General features: G+C 42.8%; 1 protein-coding gene across 2 annotated transcripts in view; it reads right to left on the bottom strand.

Moving 5' to 3' along the window:
- Positions 1–11,372: 11,372 nt before the first annotated feature.
- LOC146822364 (uncharacterized) overlaps positions 11,373–23,087 on the bottom strand; it is a 36,281-nt gene continuing 24,566 nt past the window's right edge. For both annotated transcript variants that reach the window (XM_085613453.1, XM_085613452.1), the window contains one exon: positions 11,373–15,283. In XM_085613453.1, the coding sequence (XP_085469579.1) occupies positions 13,423–14,868 (1,446 nt within the window). In that variant the 5' untranslated portion in view covers positions 14,869–15,283 and the 3' untranslated portion in view covers positions 11,373–13,422. The remainder of the gene's footprint in view (positions 15,284–23,087) is intronic.

Raw genomic sequence — 23,087 nt, 5'->3', positions numbered from 1 at the left:
AACCACCGAAGGACAGTTCCAGTGATGCCTGCACGCTGAGAGGGTGTTCAGGAGGATACCATGGTTGACAGTATTAAAGGCCACCGTGAGATCCAGGAGGACTAGGAGGCACGCCTGTCCATCATCCAGAGATCTGTGAAGGCCATCTGTGATGTTCAGTATTGCAGTCTCTGTACTTCAACCTCTGCTGAATCTGGACTGGAAAGTTGTATTTTTTCAATGTGGTCGTTTAGTTGTGCAAACACAAATTTTTCGATGGCTTTGCCAAGTAGAGGGAGGTTAGTTATCTGTCTGTAAATATTAAGGTCTTTCAGGTTGACATCTGGTTTTTTGATGATGGGGTGATTTGTCCAGGTTTAAGGGGAGGCTGATATTGAGAAACTCAATAGGGTGGAGTTGATGATTTTGGTCCATACGGGGGAGATGATGTAGCTAAGACTTTTGACAAGTGCAGTAGGGAGGTGGTTGGAGATGTGCAATGTCAGCTTCATGCAGGAGAGTCATTTTCTGAATTCTTCTTCAGGGAAAGTCTAATTCAGTCCAAATTGCATAATTTTTCAGTTGTAAAAGGTTGTGGTTGGCGTTTTAAGAGAAGAATGTTGCAGATTGTTCACAGCACTTGGTAGAATCATTGAATGAGTGTTGACGGAGAGAGGAGACTTGCTGCTTCATGACGTTGAAGAGGTCTATGGTATTGATGATTGTATTCCTGAAGAGCGGCCTTGTTTCATGTATCGCCTTCTGGGTGACAAAAAGCAGCTTGAATGTGGATCCAACCAATTTAGGGCCCTCAAGGCAGGGGAAATGTGGGCTTGTGGCTTTACATGCAGGCGGAGTCTAGCAGCAGAGTTCTGAATCCGTTGTAATCTTTTCATTGTTATTAAAAATGATCCGTGTTAGAGGCTATTGGAGTAATCCTGTTTAGACAGTATAAGAGAGATAGTAGCCTGGACCTTGTGTGGAAATCCCAACTGGGGAAAGATGTGTTACAGAGTTTTTATAGTAATGAAGCGTGATATTGCTAGTTTGTCCACTTGGGTATTCATTGATAACTTGGAGTAAATGGTAATTTTGAGGTTTCTTACTTCCTTAGATACTTAAAGCTGTGTTCCCAAATTGTCAGGGCAGGAGGCGAGTAGGTCAGCATATTTTTAATTGCCACATGTGAGTATTTCTGTTTTGGAAGCATTCAATTTGAGATGGTGCCATTTCATAAATTGATCAATGGCTCTGAAGCAGCTGAAAATTTGTGAGCTTCAATGTCTTCGGCTTTCCAATTCAAGGAGTTTTTGTGTGATATCTGCATAGTTATAGCATGTGAGGTGAAACTCATTGATCAGTGCTGGTTATGACTTCATGTGGATGCTGAAAAGCATGGGTGAGATGATAGAGCCTTGACGGACCCCTGCTTTTGTGAAGTAAGGCTTGGATGAGAAAGGGGGGAGTGGATGACATTATTCCTGTTTTGTAGGAAGGATGTGATCCAGTCAGGAGCAATCCCCTCTATGCCGGTGATGGAGCAGGTAAAGCGAAATTTTGTTTACCTTCTCTATTTTGCATGAAAATACTAATGACGAAATCAATTTATATATTAATTTGAATTAACTGTGTGCTGTGATATATTAACCAACAACGTGCATTTTTGGTAAACACAAATTACATGCAGGACTCATTGCTATTTGCATAGCAGAATAACTCTAATAACTAATTGTGGTAAGCCTATTAATAGTAGTATGTGTGGTGATAGAATATTGCATGATTTATGTTGCTTTAGTGATGTTTGCATTCCTGTTGATGCCGAATGGTGAGTATTATTGCTTTAAATGTCGCTTTACGCCAGGAAAATACTAATACATAAAGGGATTAGTGTGGGTTTAACATTAGAATCTTCATTTCCACATATTAATTATTCTTTTGTGTATGTTTTGCTTAAGTTGGCATTCGGGCCTACCAAGCCATGACATTCAAAATGGAATTCGGAAGTGGCCACCGCCTTGTGAGAGCGATGTCTTCTGCGCAGACTCGGATGGCTCCGAAGACCTCCAGGCATCCTCAGTTCAGAGCACAGTGTTCCTGGTCAAGAATAGGAGCATGGAAGACTGCCAGATTTCAGTCAGTGAAATTACCCGGAGAAAACAATAGTCACCTATAATCAATAATCAACAATGTTGCATGAGCATGACATAGACTGAGGATGTGACCAAGCAAGTTCTCTGAGAACCCAAGACAGTGAGAAACCTAGACCATATAACAATTTTTGCAAAATGGACCAATCACATTTCTTCTTAGTTCAATACATGTTTCATGTTACCCAGAATTTTATTATAAAAAGGGTAGTAGAATAGGGAGGGGTAGCTTGATGAGGGGAGAGATACAGTTGTGGTGTGCTCATCGTTAGTCGTTTGAAAGAGCCATGTCCGTAGGAGAGTGTACAGAACTTGCGTGATCAATTAGCTTGCACGATTGCTTGGTCCTTTGGATATCTTTGTGACTGTGCTGTGCTGAGCGAGAGAACTTTTCGGACTTATTGAATCGGGTCCTGCTTTCGATTGGGACGATTGAGCAAAGAATTTGGGTTAGGCAGAGCCAATTGAATTAGAAAAAAACCCCTATAGCAAGAATAGGTAAATATAAAATGTCATGCAATTTGTGTTGATTGAAATTCAAACTTGATTGACCAAAATGCTAATTATATAATTGCGAGCAAGAAATTAGATAAACTAAATACTGATTAACAGAAAAGGAGTTTGTGGTTCTTCAAGTAGGTTGCTAAAAGGATTCTGAAGCTTTAATGTGTTTTAACTGATTCTAAATCACCATCAACCAGTCGAACTAATTGGTCCATTCGACCAAGTGGTGGAGTGCCTTGGTGTTAAAGTTAGGATCCTATAGGTGTTGATGTAAAAATGTATATTCTGTAATACATTTTCTTTCCCTATAGGTAATAAGGTACCTCCCCACATGTCTAGTGGATACATCATCCTCATGCGTGTGAATTTAGTGTAAGAAACGTGTGAGTGTTGGTGTTATGGGCCCCACCAATGAATGCGTGTGCGAATGAATAAGTGCGGTTGACGAATCTGTGACGTAGGGAGGATCGGTAAAATTGCTTGCCCACCCTTGCCCCTTTCCGCTGGATCAGCTTTTCTGATAGCAGATTGATGGTTTTATTGCATTGGTTTGGGGATTATTGCTTATTGCTTTTGATTTCTAATTATTGGTTATTGATGGATGTTTGGATGATTATTGATTTATGTGCTAACATTCTATGTTGAGTTGAGTTGCATTCTATGTTGTTTTTGAAGACTTCTGGGCTGTAGGAAGTTGGATGCCCTGTAGGTACACGGGGAAAACTTGCGACGATAGGAGTCGCACGACTCATTGTCTGGGTTCGAATTAGTAACATCGTCATGTGTTATCATTGGGGACATTTCTGTGTGAAAGTGGTGTATGGGTAGCGAAGGCCACCTGTGAAATTTCGGTCTTAAGAACAGGAGTCAATTGTGAGCTCTGATCACGCTGATCAGTGGAAAGGTAATAGGTCTCCCCTAAGCTTGTAAGAAGGGTAAAGTAGAGGGAAGTGCTACTTTATCAACAAACAAAATAATTCTGTGGAAGGGCAGAGATAAGAGCTGCTCTCGAGAAATACAGAACTACATTTTTCCGTATGAATGTGTGTAAGTGAAATAGCATTCGGTTTGATCGTGAAACTCTGGCCTTAATTTTCAGGAGCAGTGGAGTCTCCACATGTGTCTTCTCTCCAGATAAACGGTTAGCTAATGCTTGTTAGAAGGGTAAGGTAGAGGGAAGTGCTATTTTATCGGCGAATGGAATAATTCCGTGGTAGGGCAGAGGTAAGCGCTGTTGTCGAGAAATACGGAATACTTGTGAAAAAGGTCAAAACTATCTCTTTGGTTAGCCAAGCGGACAATGGTGGTGTTTTTAAGTTGTTACTAACAGATTTTGAGTGAAAGAGAACATAAAAGAAATGTTTCCGATAAATGTTGTAAAGGAGGGGTCAGCAGGAGTAGCGAGACAAGCTGACGTCAGAAAGACTACGCAGGGATTGGAGAATTTCAGAGTGATGTAGATGCTCCGGATTGGTGCGTTAGTATGAGTCGCGCTACGATTGGATAAGACCACAGAATAGTCGTAGAGGAAATCTAACGATACAAAATAAAGAAAATGATGTATTACGATCCACCAGAGAACGAAAAAAAAGTCCTGGTTTGGAAGATTAAGAATGTATTTAAAAAGGATAAGCCGATTGTGACTAGAGAGGGTCAGTTGCTTCCTCCACCGAAATCACCCGCATCCTTCATGGTTGCGAAATATGGGTATCATACATGTATTTGGCTAGATAATTGGGCAAAATATACAAAAGATGGAGTTTTAGTCTTTCCAGAACATGGTTCATTTAATTTAGCGGTATTAAGGAATTTAAGAGAAAGGATGATGAGATTAGAACCAAGACCTAGACCTTCTCAGTTTGACGCATTGATAGAATGGGAAGATGAGATGTATGAAAGAGAACGGAGTGGCGGAAGGTATAAATACATGTTTGGTAGACCGTGTGGACAGGAAAATCATGATGACAGAATGAGGAGATGGTGGAGTGTGAATGTGGCTGATGGGATGTTCCCTATGAGAAAGGCTGAGGAGACTAGTAGTGGAAAGTGAACAGAAAAAAGAAACAATACAGGATCAGAAGGCTACAAGTACTGTATGAATGAGTCGGAGGATGATGTACTCGAGGACATGTTTTATAAAAATCCTCCCCCGTATCAACCAAATTCTACGCTGTTGACACCAAATGCGCCAGTAAAAGAGGCACCACAAAACATAACATTTGAGCCAACGCCACCTGAGGTAGGGAAAAATAATCCCTTTGGAGAATCAGAAAATACACAGCCCGGTAGAATGACAAATGAAAACTCAGCTGGATTAGCCAGAACTACCCTGGAGTTAACTGAAAAGATTAGGGAATTGACCAAAAACATGAAAGCTGTAACTGTTCCTGTAACAATAGGACCAGTGATGCCTGTTTTCGATAAGCAAAAGGATAGTGAGCATTGTCGAACGATCCCTTATAACAGTAATAAACAAGCGGAAACAGGAAAAAGGAATTCAGGAGAAAATCCATGGGGACAATTGGTAGGAACTTCTGGATTAAGTACTCCTAAAAAATTGACAGTAAATCAGAGAATAAAACACTAATGACGACAGAATCAGTAACAGGATCACCAAAGAGTCTAGAATGAGTGAGGAATGAAACAATTCCTGTAGGTCCCACTTCTGATGAAGTAAGCGAATGGTTAAGAAGTTTACAGCAAAAAGATACCAAACCCAGACCTTTAGATGTGGCAAAATTAAAAATAACTTTGGAAGAATTAATAGTAGGAACTATTCCAACAGAAAAGTCAAAAGCCAGTCAGTCAGTCAAAGGCTTTATTTCGATAAAAACATATCATAAAAGCATAACAGTTAAAAATGGAATAAGTTAATTTCATTAAAAAAGAAAAAAACTATTTTTACAATTGAGAGCAAAACAGGTCATAAATAATTGTTTAAGAGTGAATTAAACAACTTCCTTGAGCCTTTTACTTCTAATACGCCATGCCCAAGATAAGAATTTTGCAAGGGCACAAACGTACAATGGGCGAGCGTCTGACATTAAAATGCGGAGTGCCACAATATGGTGTCTAGTTCCCAAGGAGCGGCACAGTTGCTTAAGCCATCTTTTCCTTGGGAGGGCGTACTCATGGCATTCAAATAAAAAGTGAGCCACAGACTCACGTCTGGATGTGCAAAAGGGACAAAGATCAGAGGTCTGAGGAAAGGAATTCCATCGTGATGTAAAACTATAGAGTAGGAGGGTCCCGGTCCTAAACTTAAAATACAAAGCTCTATCAAAAGGGCTCTCGATGATATCGAGATATAGTTCCCGGATTGGATGATCCTTAAAATTCAGGAAGTCCTCTGTAAGTCTCCCCAATGACGTGTTCGTGATCCGTTGGGTCGCAATCCAGTTCCAATATAAGAGCTTAAGCGTGGCTTTCGGAGGGGAAGATCTATTTTCCCATGCTGCATTAAGCCCCAGATTATACAAAAGGGCTTTCATGTCACGCAACCATTTTATCCTATGCCATCCTGGAAGTGACATGATTTCTGAGAGACCTTTGGCATATTTGGCTAGTTCCGGGACCCGCCACAAACGAGCCCATAGCAATAGAGGGCGAAATTTCGCCAAATCACCGATGGGGCGACAACCAAGATCGAGCATTAATGGAATCGTGGGGGTACCTTGGGGAAGTGACATAATGACCCTGAAGAACTTCCTCTCTGCTCTTGATAAGTCACCAATATCACAAGAGCCCCAAAGCTCGGCTCCATAAAGGGCAGAGCTAACTCCTCTTGCTGCATAAATATCAATAACGGGGGCTATCGGTCTTATAGCACAGGAGCGCTGCGCCTTCACAAGAGCCCCTGTAACTCTTTTGTGGGATAACAGCATCTTGCATAAATGGGGGCCCCACTGCATATTATGGGATAAACGAATCCCTAAGTAATCAAACACATCCACCCTCCCCAGAGGTTCGTCATTCAATTTTGGGGGGCGTATAGATTTTTTAGGGGGATTTAACACAAGATACTTTGTTTTGTCTCTATTGATTACCAGGCCCCGCTCTGTACAGAAGAGCTGGAAATTATTTAAGAGTTTTTGGAGGCCCATTGGGGTTTTGGAGAGCAAGAGTGTATCATCCGCGAAGAGGAGGGTGGGGATACGTTCCCCCGCCAGGGATGGTTCATCTGAGGGGTCTTTCAATAGATGCTCAACTACACCGTTAATATATAAAGAGAAAAGGGTGGGAGCTAGAACACATCCCTGGCGTACCCCTCTCTCTACCGGAATTCTGTTAGTTTTCTCACCATTTCTCCCCCACCTAACTTGGGCAAAAGTGTTTACATGCAGCCTTACCAATAGCAGGAGTAAGTAGTTGGGCACCCCCATGGCAGCAAGGACTTTCCAAAGAGCCTCCCTAGGTACTAGGTCAAAGGCAGTCTTCAGGTCGATAAAGGCGAGGTAAAGACTGCCTTTGCCCAAGACCACCACCTTCCAATACACAAGCAACAATCTGAACGCTTGCTCGATTGTGCCGGTGCCTGCTCTGAAGCCTGCCTGGTAGTCGGAGAGGATGCCGTTTTCGTCGATCCATTGTAATAATCTGACCAACAACACATTCCCGACCACCTTTTGCGTTATATCTAGCAGGCTTATGGGTCTGTAATTTGATGGGTCGTCCCTGGCCCCCTTTTTAAAAATGGGGACGACAACCGCCCCTTTCCAGGATGCCGGGATTGGCGCTCCCCCGCTAATAGCATTAAGCAGGCAGTTAATAAATTTACCCCATTTCGGGATGTCTGCTCGCAGCAGATCCCCGGGTAAGCCGTCTGGGCCAGCTGCTTTTTGGGGCCTGATGGTAGTAATTGCATACTCCACTTCTTTAATCGAGAAAATGGAGTCTGCCACCCTGTTGTTTAATGGCAAAGCTGTACATAGCATTCCAGTTGCTAGATCATCACTCCTTGTTGGCAAATCCGGAGTTGCTGGTGCCACCTCCCTTATATGTTTTTCATTAGAAATGTCCATGGAGAGGGCATTAGAGGTAGCACCTGATTGACTGGCATATAATTTAGAGAAGTGGTTGACCCAAACTTGGCTGGTGATATTGCATGTAATGAAGTCAGTGTCAGGTCTATTTTTGGCTCTAATTATGTCCCAAAAACGCCTTGAGTCTTTCCCCAAACTTGCCTCTTTTAGAGAGCGCCAATGTTCGATTTCCCACTCCTTTTTAGCACTAGCCAGGGTTTTCTTGTAATTTAGCCTAGCTCCCTGAATAGCTCCTTGTGTTTTGCTTTTGACGGCCTTAATCAAAAGCGATTTGGCGTGCCTACAAGCAGGTGTGTACCAATCATGCTTTCCCTTAGGAAGCCCAATTGCCGCATTTTTGCCCACTTGATTCATTTTTAGGAATACATTCCCAATAGACTTGATGGTCTCCTCAAAAATAGGGGTAACCCGACCGGGATTTAGCTCACCCTTGTCTGAGCTATCCAGTTCCAATTCCAACTGTGCGTCTGTGAGTACTGTATTGATTGTATTTAATTTAGCTTCATCCTTCGCAACCATGTTCCATTTTAGGCGTTTCCCACACGAGGATACAGAAATTTTGTGGGCTGGGTTAAGGGATTTTGTGGTCTTTTCGTAAGGCCATGGATTCCTGAGGGACAATGAAAGCGAGTTATGATCGCTTTCAACTGTGGGCAGGACTACCATGTCCTGAACAAAACTCCAGAGAAGGAAATCTAGCATGATGTAATCGATCCTAGAGGTATGGTTGACTCTGTTAAACGTGGCCGCACCCAAAGGATCAGAACGCGTGCGGCCATTAGCTGCTCTTAGCCCGAATTCCAGCGTTAGGGCATTGAGCTGAATAGCAGTTTTGGACCATTTTTTAATCGGAGGGATGGTTAAAATCGGGATACCCCATCTATCATCATCCTCACTTGGGTCATAGATGTCGTCCTGTATAAGGGGCTCATAGGTGCAGTTGAAATCACCCGCAACCAAAACTTGGGATCCAGCTAAATTTTCATTCAGTGCCATTTCGGGGATAGATACTGTCGGGGATGAAGAGCCATATTTAGTACCTCTGGCATATACATTATATAAGTCAAGGATGGGTCCTCTTTGGGAGCCTCTCAAAGAGATTTTTAAGATATCTGGAGAATTGATTAGCTTTGACTCAATCTGAAGATTTAAGGCAATGCTTACCCAGATGAGTAGGCCTCCCGAGGGACGGCCTGACCCATTTCTTGGAGGTACTGCAGGAACAAAGTGGGTAATATAGCCTACCCGATACACGGGTTCCAGGCTCCAAGTCTCTTGGAATAGGCAAATCATATGTGCCTCTACTAGGGCATTCCACTCAGGCAGTTGAAGTTTCCTGTGGATGCCAGCTACATTCCAGCTTAGGATCTTTATAGTATCGCCCTGTTTAATGCGAGTGTTTTTTTTTTTAATACTGGGGCATTCAGGTCGCGGCAGAAAAACATCATGGCTCACAGGCTCGTTGCAGGGCACAAGTGGTGCCTTCCCAGACCCTAATACAAGGGTAGAACGTAGGCAGTGGGAGGGGGTCTGCAGAGCTTCTTGAGGAGTAGGGTTAAGGGAGGATATAGGCTGGATAGGAGATAAGCAGTTTTTGGGTAGAAAGCAGTCTACGAGTTGGACTGGGTTGGGGCTAGTGCATTCATTGTCCTCAGGGACAGATCCAGAACCCAATAATGGTCAGTCTACTTCTTCTAAGCAGCTGAATCTGTTAGCAAGTGGTATGCCACTCCAACCTTCAGAACGAGCTGTATCTCTACCCTCATAGCCTGGCCAAGCCTCCCTCTCCCTTCTATTGTTCCAAGGTCTTACTTCAGACGTGCCCCTATCGGGAGTGTCGTCACAACAATTTATAGGTGGATAAAAGGAAGAGAGTCTCCTCACCTTTATTCCGTCAATTTTGGGCCATGTATTACGACGGCAGATATAATCAGCCGTTCGAGAATTATCAAAATTGACAATAATACAATCTCCCTGAATCTTTTTCTTCTCACTACCTATCCAAGGAACCCTACGCACCATAAGGATCCTGCTACTACAAGAGTGAGGGAGTGGTCTATTAACATTGAGCCAATGCTGTACCTTATTTTTTAAGGACCACGTTGGTTCTTCTTTATGTGGCCTTAGCTCAGGAACACCAGTCATGATCACAACATATGGGTCGCTTTCTGGAGGTAAGTGTATAGGATGACCAAACTCACCCCTGAATTTGTCATTTTGATCTACTGTCCCCATGGGTTTAGGTAAATTATTTTGGTGAACTGGCCCCGGTGTTTTTGCTAAGGTATTTTGGTGTACTAACCCCAGGCATTTAGGTAGCGTGTTTTCCAAGATTACACCAGAGGTAGGGGGTTTGGAGGGTTCACCAGCTTTCCTAGATGCAGCTGGCAAAGATTTTGATGGTGGATTTAAATCAACCGGGGGAGCGCTCGCCACTACCCGCTCCATCCTCAAGGTCGAGGGAGTAGCCCGCAACTCCTGATGGTTGGCCGATCCATCGCTCTTGAGTGCATTCAGAGATAAATTCATGGAGAGTAGGTGCTTTTCGATATTAGAAAGAGAAAGTACAATAGGTTGCACATATTCTCTAAAGAGTTCACCTAGTACACTTAAAAGTTGGTTATTAGCCTCACAAACTTTGCAACCCATGCCCAAACTGCTTGGATCACTAGGGGCCGGTGGAATCGTAAGAGGGACTGCTGTATCTATGGCTGTTTTATATAGGGCACTCTGGACAGGATTGCTTTTGTTTTTCCTTGACGCCTGGGTAATCAGAGTTTTATTCGGGACTTTGGAGTTACATTTTTTCGAATCCCTAGGCTTCTTCCGTTTGGGGATGGCACCCTCCCTTGCCCCCCTTGGGTGATTTGGACTGAGCCCCTCCTGCCTTGGACTTGAAAACAGGTTAGGCGTCCTCTCAAGATCTTTGCTTGAGTGCATATCTGAGAAGGCTAAGGAAGCCGACAGATCAACCGTATTAGGTACACCGTGTGTTTCGACCTGGACTTCAATGAGAGGCCTAATGGTGTTTGAGCTTATAGGTGTCTTAGCTAAAGCCATAGGGCCTAACGAGGAGCGTCTTGCTAGTGCTAGATCTTGCGAAACTCTTCGCTCCAAGAGTGACATACCTTGATTAATGGCTTCATTTGCCCTAGTTATATATTGGTCAATCGGGCCAGATGTACGCGCTACCCCCTGAGCGTTTTTACTCCTAGAACCCCTCGTCATCCTGTCAGACATGTACTAATATGTAGGACCTTCACACAGTTTGAGTTGAGCAGTTGGCAATTTGCCAGAGGGATTTCGGGCTATATGTGTCTAGGTAGAATAGCTGCAATACCACATCAAGATATAAATGTCAATGGGGTGGCCAAGTCCAGTCTTACCCGGTCTTTAACGGGCTTAAACGGGCCCGCCCTTGGCCCGGGCTTCGCCCGGGCGCGGCCCGCGCGCGGTTCCCGCGAGGCGGTCGCCCAGCAGATCTTTTATGCGCCTCCAGGCGCGAGATTGTTAGAGGCGGCTTCCTCTTCCGCCGCACAGGATGCTGGGGGATGAAGTCCCCCTCCTAACGGCGGCCGCTTTGGAATGGCGGCGGCAGGAGGGAGACGAGCAGCAGACACAGACCCCAGAGGAGAGCACCACGAGGAGATGCAGGTAAGTTTCCTGGACAGAAGTCGCCCACTCGGCCAGTCGCCAGCAGAGCTTTTATGCGCCTCCAGGCGCGAGATTGTTAGAGGCGGCTTCCTCTTCCGCCGCACAGGATGCTGGGGGATGAAGTCCCCCTCCTAACGGCGGCCGCTTTGGAATGGCGGCGGCAGGAGGGAGACGAGCAGCAGACACAGACCCCAGAGGAGAGCACCACGAGGAGATGCAGGTAAGTTTCCTGGACAGAAGTCAAAAGCATATCAGGAAGAAGAACTAATGTTTCTATGTAAACGTATAAACATGGAGAGCAAGCAATTTTCATGAAAAATTGGAAGTGGCAAGTGAAAAGGGTATTGATTTTGAGAAAATAAAGTAATTACAGAAACCATACAGAGTAGACTTTGCTGAAAAAGACATTGAGAATTTGAATACTGCAGGAAGATTAACTCAAATTAAAGCGCTAATTGTTTTATTAAGAAGATGGGGCGATGTATATAAATGGAAGAGCAGGTGGTTTCGGAAACGAGACGATGCAACAGACAAAACGTTTGCAGCTTTCCCAGTAAGAGAAAAGGAGAAAGTGGTAACTGAGTGTCCCATGAGAGAGATCCCAGGAGGAGGCTACGTGCATGTTCCCTGGACCAGACAGGACATTTTATCATTTACAAATTACTTCCCCCGTCTTCGCGAGAAGCCGGTGGAGTGGTTAGGCAGGTAGACAGGTTTGTCAAATTATCAAAAGTGCTGTGGATTGATTTGAACAGACTATTTGACATAATTGTGCCAGCAGATCTATGGGCAGATTGTAAGATTACAATAGGTTGGCCTACTCAGGAATATTCTAGAGATCCTAAAACAGGTGCCCCTGTTCAACTGATCGGCCCCTTTGGACAACAACTCCTCACCCATCGCCTTGAGAACCTCATTGATGATTTGCCATGCTTAATACCCATTGATGGATTCTGTACATTCAAATTGATTTTCCTCAGTGGGGACATTATTGATGCGGTTTTAACTCTCCCTTGCCAATAAAAGCCTTGCTAAATTCAGTGCAGTCTTCAGGGTTGAATTTTGATGTCGAGTTAGCTCTCCATTTACGAATGCATGGCCACATTCAATACATTTATAGAGTTGCTCTCCTGTGGGAACATTCTGATATATATTTTGTTATCGATCCCTTGTCACATTCTATTCATTAATAGGGTTTCTCCCTAGTGTAGATTTGTTTATACGGCATTAGCTTATTCTTCCTGTGTAAGATTCATTAAACTCTGTACATACATTGGATTTCTTGCCATATAGATTTTCGGATGTCGCTTCAGTTTTCCATTTATTATGAATGCTTTGTGGTATTCAGTACATATATATATTTTCTCCCCTGCGTGAACTTCCTGATCTTGTATTACATTTTGCTTTGTAATAAATCCCTTGTCACATTCATGTGGTTTCTCCCCAGTGTAGACACTGATATTGCTTTACCTCTCCCTTTATAATAAATACCTTGTCATATGCGGTGCAGTCGAATGGTCACCCTCCATTTGGAATAAAGGTGTTGTCACATTTTGTACAATAATATGGTTTTTCATGTGTGAACATTCTGATGTATTTTTAAACTTTGCTTTGTAATAACTGCTAAGACACATTCAGTATAGCCATATAGTTTCTCACCAGTGTGGAATTTCTGATGTAGTATTTATCTTTGCCTAGTAATAAATGTCTTGTTGCATTATGTACATTCATAAGGTTTCTCTCCTACGTGGATTATCTGATGTTGCATAAGATGCGACTTTCTAATAAATGACTTCTCACATTCAGTGCAGTTGAATGGTCTCTCTGCAGTGGGGATTTTCTAAATGTTGCTTCAGCTCTCCATTGGTTATAAATGCTTTGTCACATTCAGTGCATTCGTACGGTTTCCCCCAGTGTGAACTCTGATGTTCCTTTAGCTGTCTATATTTGATAAATGCTTTGCCACATTCTGTACATTGATATTATTTCTCCCCAGTGTAGATTTTCTGATGTCGCGTTAGCTCTCCCTTTGTTGTAAATTCTTTTTCACATTCTGTGCATTGATATGGTTTCTCCCCAGTGTGGATTTTCTGATGTCACGTTAGCTCTCCATTTGTTATACATGCTTTGTCACATTCTGTACATTGATATGGTTTCTCCCCAGTGTGGACCTTTTGATGTTGCTTCAGCTCTCCATTTCTTATAAATGCTTTGTCACATTCTGTACATTGATATGGTTTCTCCCCAGTGTGGATTTTCTGATGTCGCGTTAGCTCTCCATTTGTTATAAATGCTTTGTCACATTCTGTACATTGATATGGTTTCTCCCCAGTGTGGACCTTTTGATGTTGCTTCAGCTGTACATTTGTTATAAATGCTTTTTCACATTCTGTACATTGGTATGGTTTCTCCCCAGTGTGGATTTTATGATGTCGCTTTAGTGCTCCATTTCTTATAAATGCTTTGTCACATTCTGTACATTTATATTGTTTCTCCCCAGTGTGGATTTTATGATGTAGCTTTAGGTCTCCATTTGTTATAAATGATTGGTCACATTCTGTACAATGATATGGTTTCTCCCCAGAGTGGATATTTTGATGTCGCTTCAGCTGTCTATTTGTTATAAATGCTTTGTCACATTCTGTACATTGATATGGTTTCTCCCCAGTGTGGACTTTCTGATGTTCCATTAGCTGTGACTTTCTAATGAATGCCTTGTCACATTCTGTACATTGGTATGGTTTCTCCCCAGTGTGGATTTTATGATGTCGCTTTAGTGCTTCATTTCTTATAAATGCTTTGTCACATTCTGTACATTTATATGGTTTCTCCCCAGTGTGGATTTTATGATGTAGCTTTAGGTCTCCATTTGTTATAAATGATTGGTCACATTCTGTACATTTATATGGTTTCTCCCCAGTGTGGATTTTGTGATGTCGTTTTAACTTTCCATTTCTTATAAATGCTTTGTCACATTCTGTACATTTATATGGTTTCTCCCCAGTGTGGATTTTGAGATGTTGATTCAGGTCTCCATTTGATTTAAATGCTTTATCACATTCTGTACATTTATATGGTTTCTCCCCAGTGTGAATTTTATGATGCAGCTTTAGATCTACATTTGTTATACTTGTTTTTTCACATTCTGTACAATGATATGGTTTCTCCCCAGTGTGGATTGCATGATGTTCCATTAGATGGGATTTTCTAATGAATGCCTTGTCACATTCTGTATATTGGTATGGTTTCTCCACAGTGTGGATTTTATGATGTTGCTTTAGTGCTACATTTCTTATAAATGCTTTGTCACATTCTGTACATGGGTATGGTTCCTCCCCGGTGTGAATTTTGTGATGTAGTGTTAGCTGTCCATTTGCTACAAATGCTTTGTCACATTCTGTACATTGATACAGCTTCTTCCCGGTATGGGTTTGTTGATGCTGCCTTAGATTCTTCTTCCTATGGAACACTTTATTACATTCTGTACATTTATATGGTTTCTCCTCTACGTAGACACTCTGATGCTGCATTAGGTCTTTCATTGCAAAGGAAACTTTTCCACAGCCAGTCAATCAATATGGTTCTTCTCCAGTATGATTTTTTGTTAATGCACTTGCTCTTTCTCTCCCTAATAAATGTGTTGTCACTTTCTAGATATTCATACGGTTTCTCTTCTGTGTGTTCTTTCTGATCCAGGTTAGCTCTTCCTTTGTAATGAGAACCTTATCAGACTTGCTTCTGTAAGTCAGTGTGTTATTTCATCAATGTATATCAGGTGATCGCTAAGAGCCAAGTTCAGACCACATTGGGCAGTTTGGGTTTTCTGCTGTAGAAAAAGACTTTGGCGAGGCATTAGCCTTCAAGGGAAGAAATTTCAAGGTGTATTGTTTTTACATCACTTTCTACACAAGTGATTAATGCCTTCATCTTTTTTGTTCATTACTGCATTTATTGCACCTGTTGGGGAAAAAATTAAAAAAAACACGGGATAAGCTTAAATGGTGGGTCCTTCACAAAAATCTATTGGCATTTAATGAGACATTTAATTGACCACATAGACAAGTGCGCTGAAGAAATTCTAGATTACACGTTCAATGTAAAGAAGCAATAGGCAGAGCAAGGGCATACGATCCTTCTTGATGCCCTCCTAATCGGAGTGTGGACTCAAGGAGTAACCAAGACTACAGTTGAGTCTTTTGTACAGCAGCACCACAGTTTTTTTGACAGCGGTTCTGTGAAGATCTATAAGTGTCGGATTTGATGGGGCCAGAGACTCAGCATTTAGGTCCAAATGTGCCTTTGATGTGAGGGAAACTTCAAAGAGTGGTTTTGAAGGGCACCAGTATCTCTTCCAATCCCAGCACTCACTCCAGACTACCAAAGGGAGTTATTATTCCTTTGTATGGGGTCAGTCTATTACCCTGTGAGGGGTAAGAGTAGGCCCCTTCCTCCCATCTGCCCTGAAAGACCCATCGGGATGCAGATAAGTGCTAAACCACACCCAACCCTTGCAGTGTCTGTAGCTCTCTAGAAGGAATACACAAAGGGGTCGGTCACCTAGCCCAGACGTGTATTAGAGACAGGCTGTAAGGCACAAAGAGCAGTACAAGCAGAGAAAAGTCAACTTTCTAAAAGCAGCTTTTCAGAAATAGTAATGTTAGATCCGACTTTACCAGTAAAGAGGATATATCATTACCATTGCAAAGATATGAAACATGAAAAGGCTACTCCTTTCCAATCAGGAATTACAGCTTAAAGGTATTCTATGGATTTCCCGGTTCTAGCCAACTAGAGGAATAGGCCTTACAGCAGTGAAAAAGTAAATTTAACTGTTTGTCACTACCAGGACATGTAAAACATAGAAGCCTTTTACTCACATAGCGTCCTGCCCTTTGGGTTACCAAGGGCCTTCCTTAGGGGTGACATATGTAATAAAAGGGAAGTTTTAGGCTTGGCAAGTAGCTTTAAATGCCAACTCGATATGGCAGTAAACTTCACCCATAGGCACTGCAGTGGCAGGCCGGAGACATAGTTTCAGGCTGCATAAGTGGGTGGCACGGTCAGTGCTGCAGCCCACTAGTAGCCAATAATTTGCAGGCCCTGGGCACATGTAGTGCACTTTACTAGGGACTTAAAGCAAACTGAATATGCCAACTGAGTAGGAGCCCTATGAGCCCATGTTACCATGTTCAGGGGAGAGAGCACAAACACTTTAGCACTGATTAGCAGTGGTAACGGTTGCAGAGTCCTAAAGCCAGCAAAAACAAGCACAGAAAATGGAGGGAGGAAGGTAAAAAGTTGGGGAAAGACCACCCTAAGGCTGTCAGGTTTAACAGAGCCTTTTGCAGTGAATGGCCCACACAACAAAGAGCATCACAATAACGGCAGGGAGTATAATCAATTGCTGCAAGGGAGTCCTTTATACTATCAGAGAGCCCGTGATAGGACCCAGACAATAATCTGAGCATCTTTCACATAGTGTAACTCCAGAGATCAGAGGCTCAGACCAGAGCTACACAAGAAAAAGGAGGTTCACAACCACAATAAACACACATTGGCAAAGTCAAGAAGTCTCACCTTTTAGACATATAGGCTTTCCCAATGCTGCACAACATCAAGAAAGAACAAGCATTTGCAACGCAATAGGTCTCGCATTTGTTAGAGTTGGAGCTATTAGTGTAAATATAAATATTTTTTACTTATGCGTTTAGTAGTGGATGGATCTGATGGCAATTGTGGGTTATACAATTAATTTATAAGCAAGCATATCGATTGTGTTTCTGGTGTACAGGGCTTACTGGGATACAGTATCAACCAATCCTGGATTTGATTTAGCAAATGAATACTATGCAGTTTTTAAGGACACAACAAGAATGCTTAATTACATAAATGGAAGTGCTGGGTATGGACATTTTGAACCCAAGAGAATAAGAGTCAACTGATTATTTTATTTGTGGGTATTTAATAACGTTAAGCAGTATGATTGTGCTAATTTTACCTGGTTTTTAACACCCCGTTGGATGGCTGCTATGAATGTGATGCGATTATGCCTAGGGGCCCACAACAAGCAGAATAAAGAGAAAATTCCAGGTTGTAACTAGTAGGTTTGTGCACAGACCAATGAAACATAGCCGGAGGTTGTACTCATAGGATGAGCACGGAGACAGACTGGGGAGCACTGGATGCATAGGCATGGGAAGCAGAGACGCCATGAGCAGGTCTACAGTGAGACAATGTGAGCTGAAGCAGACACAGGAATTACAGGTTATGAAGGCAGCGATACATAAACCAAGGGGGGTGCATTTGGGGGCGGACACACATTGGAGCACGGGGTATCAACCAGGCATAAGGTAAGAAGAGGAGGATGAACACCTGTCAAGGCACAGAGACTGGGGGTGAATGCAATGGACAGAGTGGAAGCGAAGAGGACTGGTGAGAGCAAGCATATTGCAGGGAGGCAGGGATACAGTGAGCACATACAACTGCGGAAAAAAACAAAGTGATGTATCTCTGCGTGAACCCATTAGGAGGTAGCAAAGCAGTGTCCTGAATTTTTACTCTCATCGTCCGAAATTTACACCAATGCCAGTTGGTCACCCTTGGTGATAGAGATGCATAGAGCGCCTTGATGGGCCTAGGAGTGGGGGCAAAGGCAAGTGTCCGAGAGGAGGGAAAGGCTAGGCAAGCAGAGTGCTTTAGGTGAAGGAGACAAAGAAAATGCTCCGGGGAGAAAGGGCAGTGGGGATTGCTTCAAAGGAAGGACATTGTAAAAGAAAAACCCAGCGCTGGTGAATCGCATTCTCAATGACATTAGGTTATCATGTAAACCTACCTGGTCAATAAAGCCTTTGAGGGTGGAGCCATGTCAGGTTTTCACAATATCCACCTGAATCTTATTTACATGCCCTAATGAAAATGGGAACCAGAATGGGTGTGTAGTCTGGCCCTCGTCAACCTTCGTTGGATGAGCCTAATTTATAAACAATTAGAAAGCATTATCACTATGCTTCCACAAGAAGAGCAGGCATCTTTTTGATGCTAATAATCATATCTAAAATTAAACTCACTTTTATAAAAAAAAAACATTTAAAAAAATGCTCTAACTAGGAAAGCATGTGTTATTGATATGTATTGAATGACTAGATTATTGTCTTATTAAAAATACAAGCATTTTGAGAAGGCAAGCTGCCTGCCAAGAGTGCTGGTTATTCCTTCCTCCTCAAGTGTCACACACGGCTCGCCACTAATAGAAAAGTACCTGACTCCTGGAACTGAAAGGGATTTAGCGTATGACAACTCTACAGAAGGTTCATTTTACAAAGTTGAGTTTTTAACAAACCAGTAAGGTATAAGAGCCCACTTCAGAGAACCGAGCACACTTCAGAGGTCAAATGGTTCGCACACCAGTGGGGCCGACTAAGATCCTCATTTCATAGGTCATGCAAATTTGGCTGTGATAATACTGCTTATATATCAAAGCAGGGGGGGGAGGGGGGAGTAGAAGCGTTCTGGGGGCCAAACTCAGCTTCCAGATATATATCACTAAATCAAAAAGGAGTGGAGCCAAGAGGCTTCGAAGGATCTGGCACAAATATGTAGAAGACCCTCAACAGCCATTATCCGTCATTGGTATGTCTGTTGCCATTGGCGTAATCTTGGCTGATAGCATCATCACTGGGTCTTTTGTTGGCCTTCACCAGGAGAAGATCCTCAAAAACCGGTTAGGATCTAGTTTGTGCAGAATAGAAAATTTAAAATTACCTTTTTATCATGTGGTGCAATTTATTCTAAAAAATTATAGGGTAAGATTAAAAACGGTGGATGTGAAATATGGGACGTGCAATATGTCCTTCACATCACTTTGCCAACATGTTTCAACCTGCATGCGCCCTTGCCGGTTTGATGGCTTTCGTCAGGACCTCATTGAGGAGAAAAACTACTCCCCCTTTAAATGTCTTACTCATGTCAGGTGGAGTACTATCCCCTGGGCTTGGTGATACAACTGGTTATATTCATTCCGGTATCAACATTCAGTAACGGGGAGACCGCACAGGAAGCTAGCGTCTGCGCCACAAGAGTGCAGCCAACGCCTCTCTCCAACAACCCTAGGGGGAACTCCCAAAAATCTTTAAAGCAGAGGAGAAATGCTTCCTTCGTACAAAAAATGTGATACCGCAGGATGCAGTATTTATTGGATGTAATATTACAACACTAGAGTGATATTTGGATGTATGAACGGGATAACTTATAAATAACACACGTTTACCACTATTCTGAATTCCTCAGTCTTGGAGCTCGGGAAACGTGTCAATTCAAAGTCTAAAAGAGGAATTCAACTGTTTGAGAATAACACTTATTTTACAAAAGAGAATTACATTCTATGCACATTATACGATATATAGATAAGTGAATAAACTCAGCATCACATTAGCCAAATCAACAGAAGTCCGTGCCGTAAAATAAAGATTTCATGAGAATGTTTATGCTTGTGGGAGAATGTACGTTCATCATATGACTGAGAATTAAAGAGGTCATGTTTGTTTTTTATTCTCGGAGGGACAGATTAAGGAATGAGTAAGGGTGTAATCACACAACACGAGGTAATGGAACATTTTTAAAAGCGTAAGAGCATGCGGAAAACGGTCTGTAAATTCAAGCACAGATGTTGTGCTGAGGTTTTTTTCTGCGCGGCTCAGGGGAGGGGGATGCGAGCACAGCCCAGACTTTGATGGGCTGGGAATGGAGAGGGGACCATGTGCCTGGAGCCCTGGCCCCCAAACTGCAGCCAGACGAGCCCAGTGGTAAGTAAGTGCAGGCAGACAGAGCGCACACAGTTACTCATCTGCTGTTCATCAGTCCTGCAGGAGCAGTTGATGTCTAGATGTCTTTGACCCGCCACTGGCTCACTGGGGAGTTGTAGCATGGTCCATCCCTGCCGTAACTCTCTGGCCGAGACTCATTCAATATTTACTCACAAGGTTGCTCCCCTGCTGTTGCTCTCTGGCCGAGACTCATTCAATGTTTACTCACAAGGTTCCTTCCCTGCTGTAGCTCTCTGGCTGAGACTCATTCAATATTTACTCACGCTCTGCCTTGAAGCTGAATGCATAGCGCTCACCGGGTTTGCACAACTCTGCCGTTATCCCACCTGAAGTGGCGGTGCTGCTCAAATTAAACAAGCATTTGCAATGCAATGGGAAACAGCCTTTACAACGAGGTAAATACATCGCATGCATTTGCCTCACATTTTTTTTACCGCGATTATACATTTATATCGCATATCAATAGCACAAATTTAAGGTAAGGTGGGGGGTCTCCCCCCACAAATACATGGTTTTTAAATATAAAAACAATGAGTTGTATTGGAATGTGATGAAAATGCATAATGGCGGTCAACAAAATACAACCCAATGCAATAGGTAACGCATTTGCCAGCGTTTAAGCTATTAGCATTGTAAAGGAGTGTGCCTTTTATTTATCTGTTTTGATAATTAACACAAATAAAAGGCATTGTCCTTTAAAATGCCAATAGCTCAGACTCTTATAAATGCGAGACCTATTCAATTTCAAAGAAGCGGCCGCCATTATCCCGGGCTGCTTGGAAAGTGAAAGAGCACATGGTGCGCTGAATGTTGCAGGAAAGCATGTCGTGCCTGCAGTGTGAGAAACTCATTAAAGAAAGTAGTGTTTACAGACTAAATAAGGCATACCATGTAACAACAGAAGTAAAAGGATAAATCCCCATGAAAGGTTACAAACGAAGACAAGGCAGTACTAAGAAGGGACAAACAAGCCTGTTAACGAATCAGAAATCAGCACTTACGAGGAACATTGACACAAGCCAATGACAAATATGGGCAGACAGTGGGCAGGGCTTCACGTCTATTCTCGAATACAGCATGTCTCGCAGAGCAGCGCATGCGCTGCCCAAGCTCGACCTAAAAAGGCAGTTTTCCTTTAACTTGTTTAAACTGCACCTGCAATGGTGCTCTTTGACCTGCCTTTCACCCTGGCTGTTGGCTCTGGCAGCAGACACCATGTCACAACTCGACTGTAATAAGTTATTACTGTCGAATTGTGGCCAACTGCAATAAGAAGACAACAGATCTACTCTACTGTAATAATGTATTAGATTCCAGCTGAGAAGTCACAGTGCCCCCAGCAACATACTGTACAGAATATGAAAGGCGGGTCGCTGGACAGAAATGTCGCTGCCGCCTAAATAAAGTGAGACTTGACATATCCCGCTCTCTTTCTTCAGATCGTTTTCCCCTGGAAATTCTTCTCCAATAGCTGATAAGGATGCACTTATTGAAACACCTTTACTCGCTGCACTGCTTGAGTTGCTATACGACAACATGAATATATCAAGGTGTTACCAGACATCATATACACGGTTTTGATACTTAAGCTACATAACATGTTGGCTACAAGTGAAAAACAACTGATTGTTAATACTGAAGATCTCACATTTTACATTAAAAAGGTGCCACGAAAGTTTAAAAGAGCACTGAAGGAAAGAAGATGGAGTGCCTGACCAAGAACTACACATATGGTAGGGATAGTTTATTTATGTTAAACAGTATATTGCAAGTCACTGGGAGGTCCATAACTTTATCTTGCAATATCCTTATAACGTAAACCAGGGGGTAGTTTATAAAGTATTCACACATTTCTAAATATGTCAGCAAATGTGTTCTGGTATATTCGGTTACAAATTCCTTTACCACAATAAGTAGTTTCCGCCTTCTGCATGGTACAGGCGTGTACAGCACCCAAATAGATGAATGCCTCATATTAACAAAACCATACCACAGAAGTGTTGTTTAAAAGGAACACAGATAGGAATTCCTTATAATGACAGCTGATTGACTCAGAGAGGAAGCTTCAGGTCTCGGGGTAAAGCAAATGGATGTTTACCTGGTCAGTTATTGATGTAAGCAGGGGCAATTGCAGATGTGCCAAGTGGTCTATACACCCAAGTAAATAAATTAATAAATCTGCAGGTCTTCAAGAATAAGGATTCTTTTCATAGTTGCTCCTATTTATTTGCAACACGGTTTTCCTGCTAGTAAGAGGCTGATTGCACAAATGTGTTAAGAGGGTGCTGTAATTAGCACACCCACAAATGCAAACGCTATGGGGAAATCGGTCCTCATAGCACGCTAGTCCTCACAGTGGTGTGTGTCTTGTTTTTTCAGTGTTTACCAACACTGGGAGGAGCTACCAGTGTATGTGAAACAAATAAAAACACACACTAAAAATACTTTGAAATGTACTGGTTTATTCAAAGAGTAATCCAAAAATTACCTGGGTGCAGGTTTGTGTTTCTGCACATGTTTTGAATGTATCATGTGGAAGGTCAGTGAAGGCCCTCGAGGGAGGGCAACGCTGGCGAAGGATGTCAACAAGCAGCATCTCAGTCTGGCAGAATGAGTGACGTGCCTTGGAATTCCTGCCACGGAAGCCGGAGTCTCACGACAATGAACAGATGGCCCTCTGACCCCATATGAATGGTACGGGGAGGCTACCAGCAGCGCAACAGGAGACAGACAGGGAGCCCATTACTGGAAGCTCCATTTAAACATAGATCTGAGTGACGCTGCAGGAATGCGCAACAGCAGACGCTCAATCTCCAACAAGATATCCTCACCCCAGTTCTTTTAATACTTGATTTTTAATCAAATATTGCCCAAGGCATCAGATGCGTGCCAGGATTCCCACAACGTACACCAAGTCAAACATAACAGCATTTAGATGG

Source organism: Triturus cristatus, chromosome 6 (genome assembly GCF_964204655.1).
Source record: "Triturus cristatus chromosome 6, aTriCri1.1, whole genome shotgun sequence".
Taxonomy (NCBI): Eukaryota; Metazoa; Chordata; class Amphibia; order Caudata; family Salamandridae; genus Triturus; species Triturus cristatus.
Note: the sequence above shows the minus strand (reverse complement) of the source record. Positions and strands in the feature narration are given on the sequence as shown.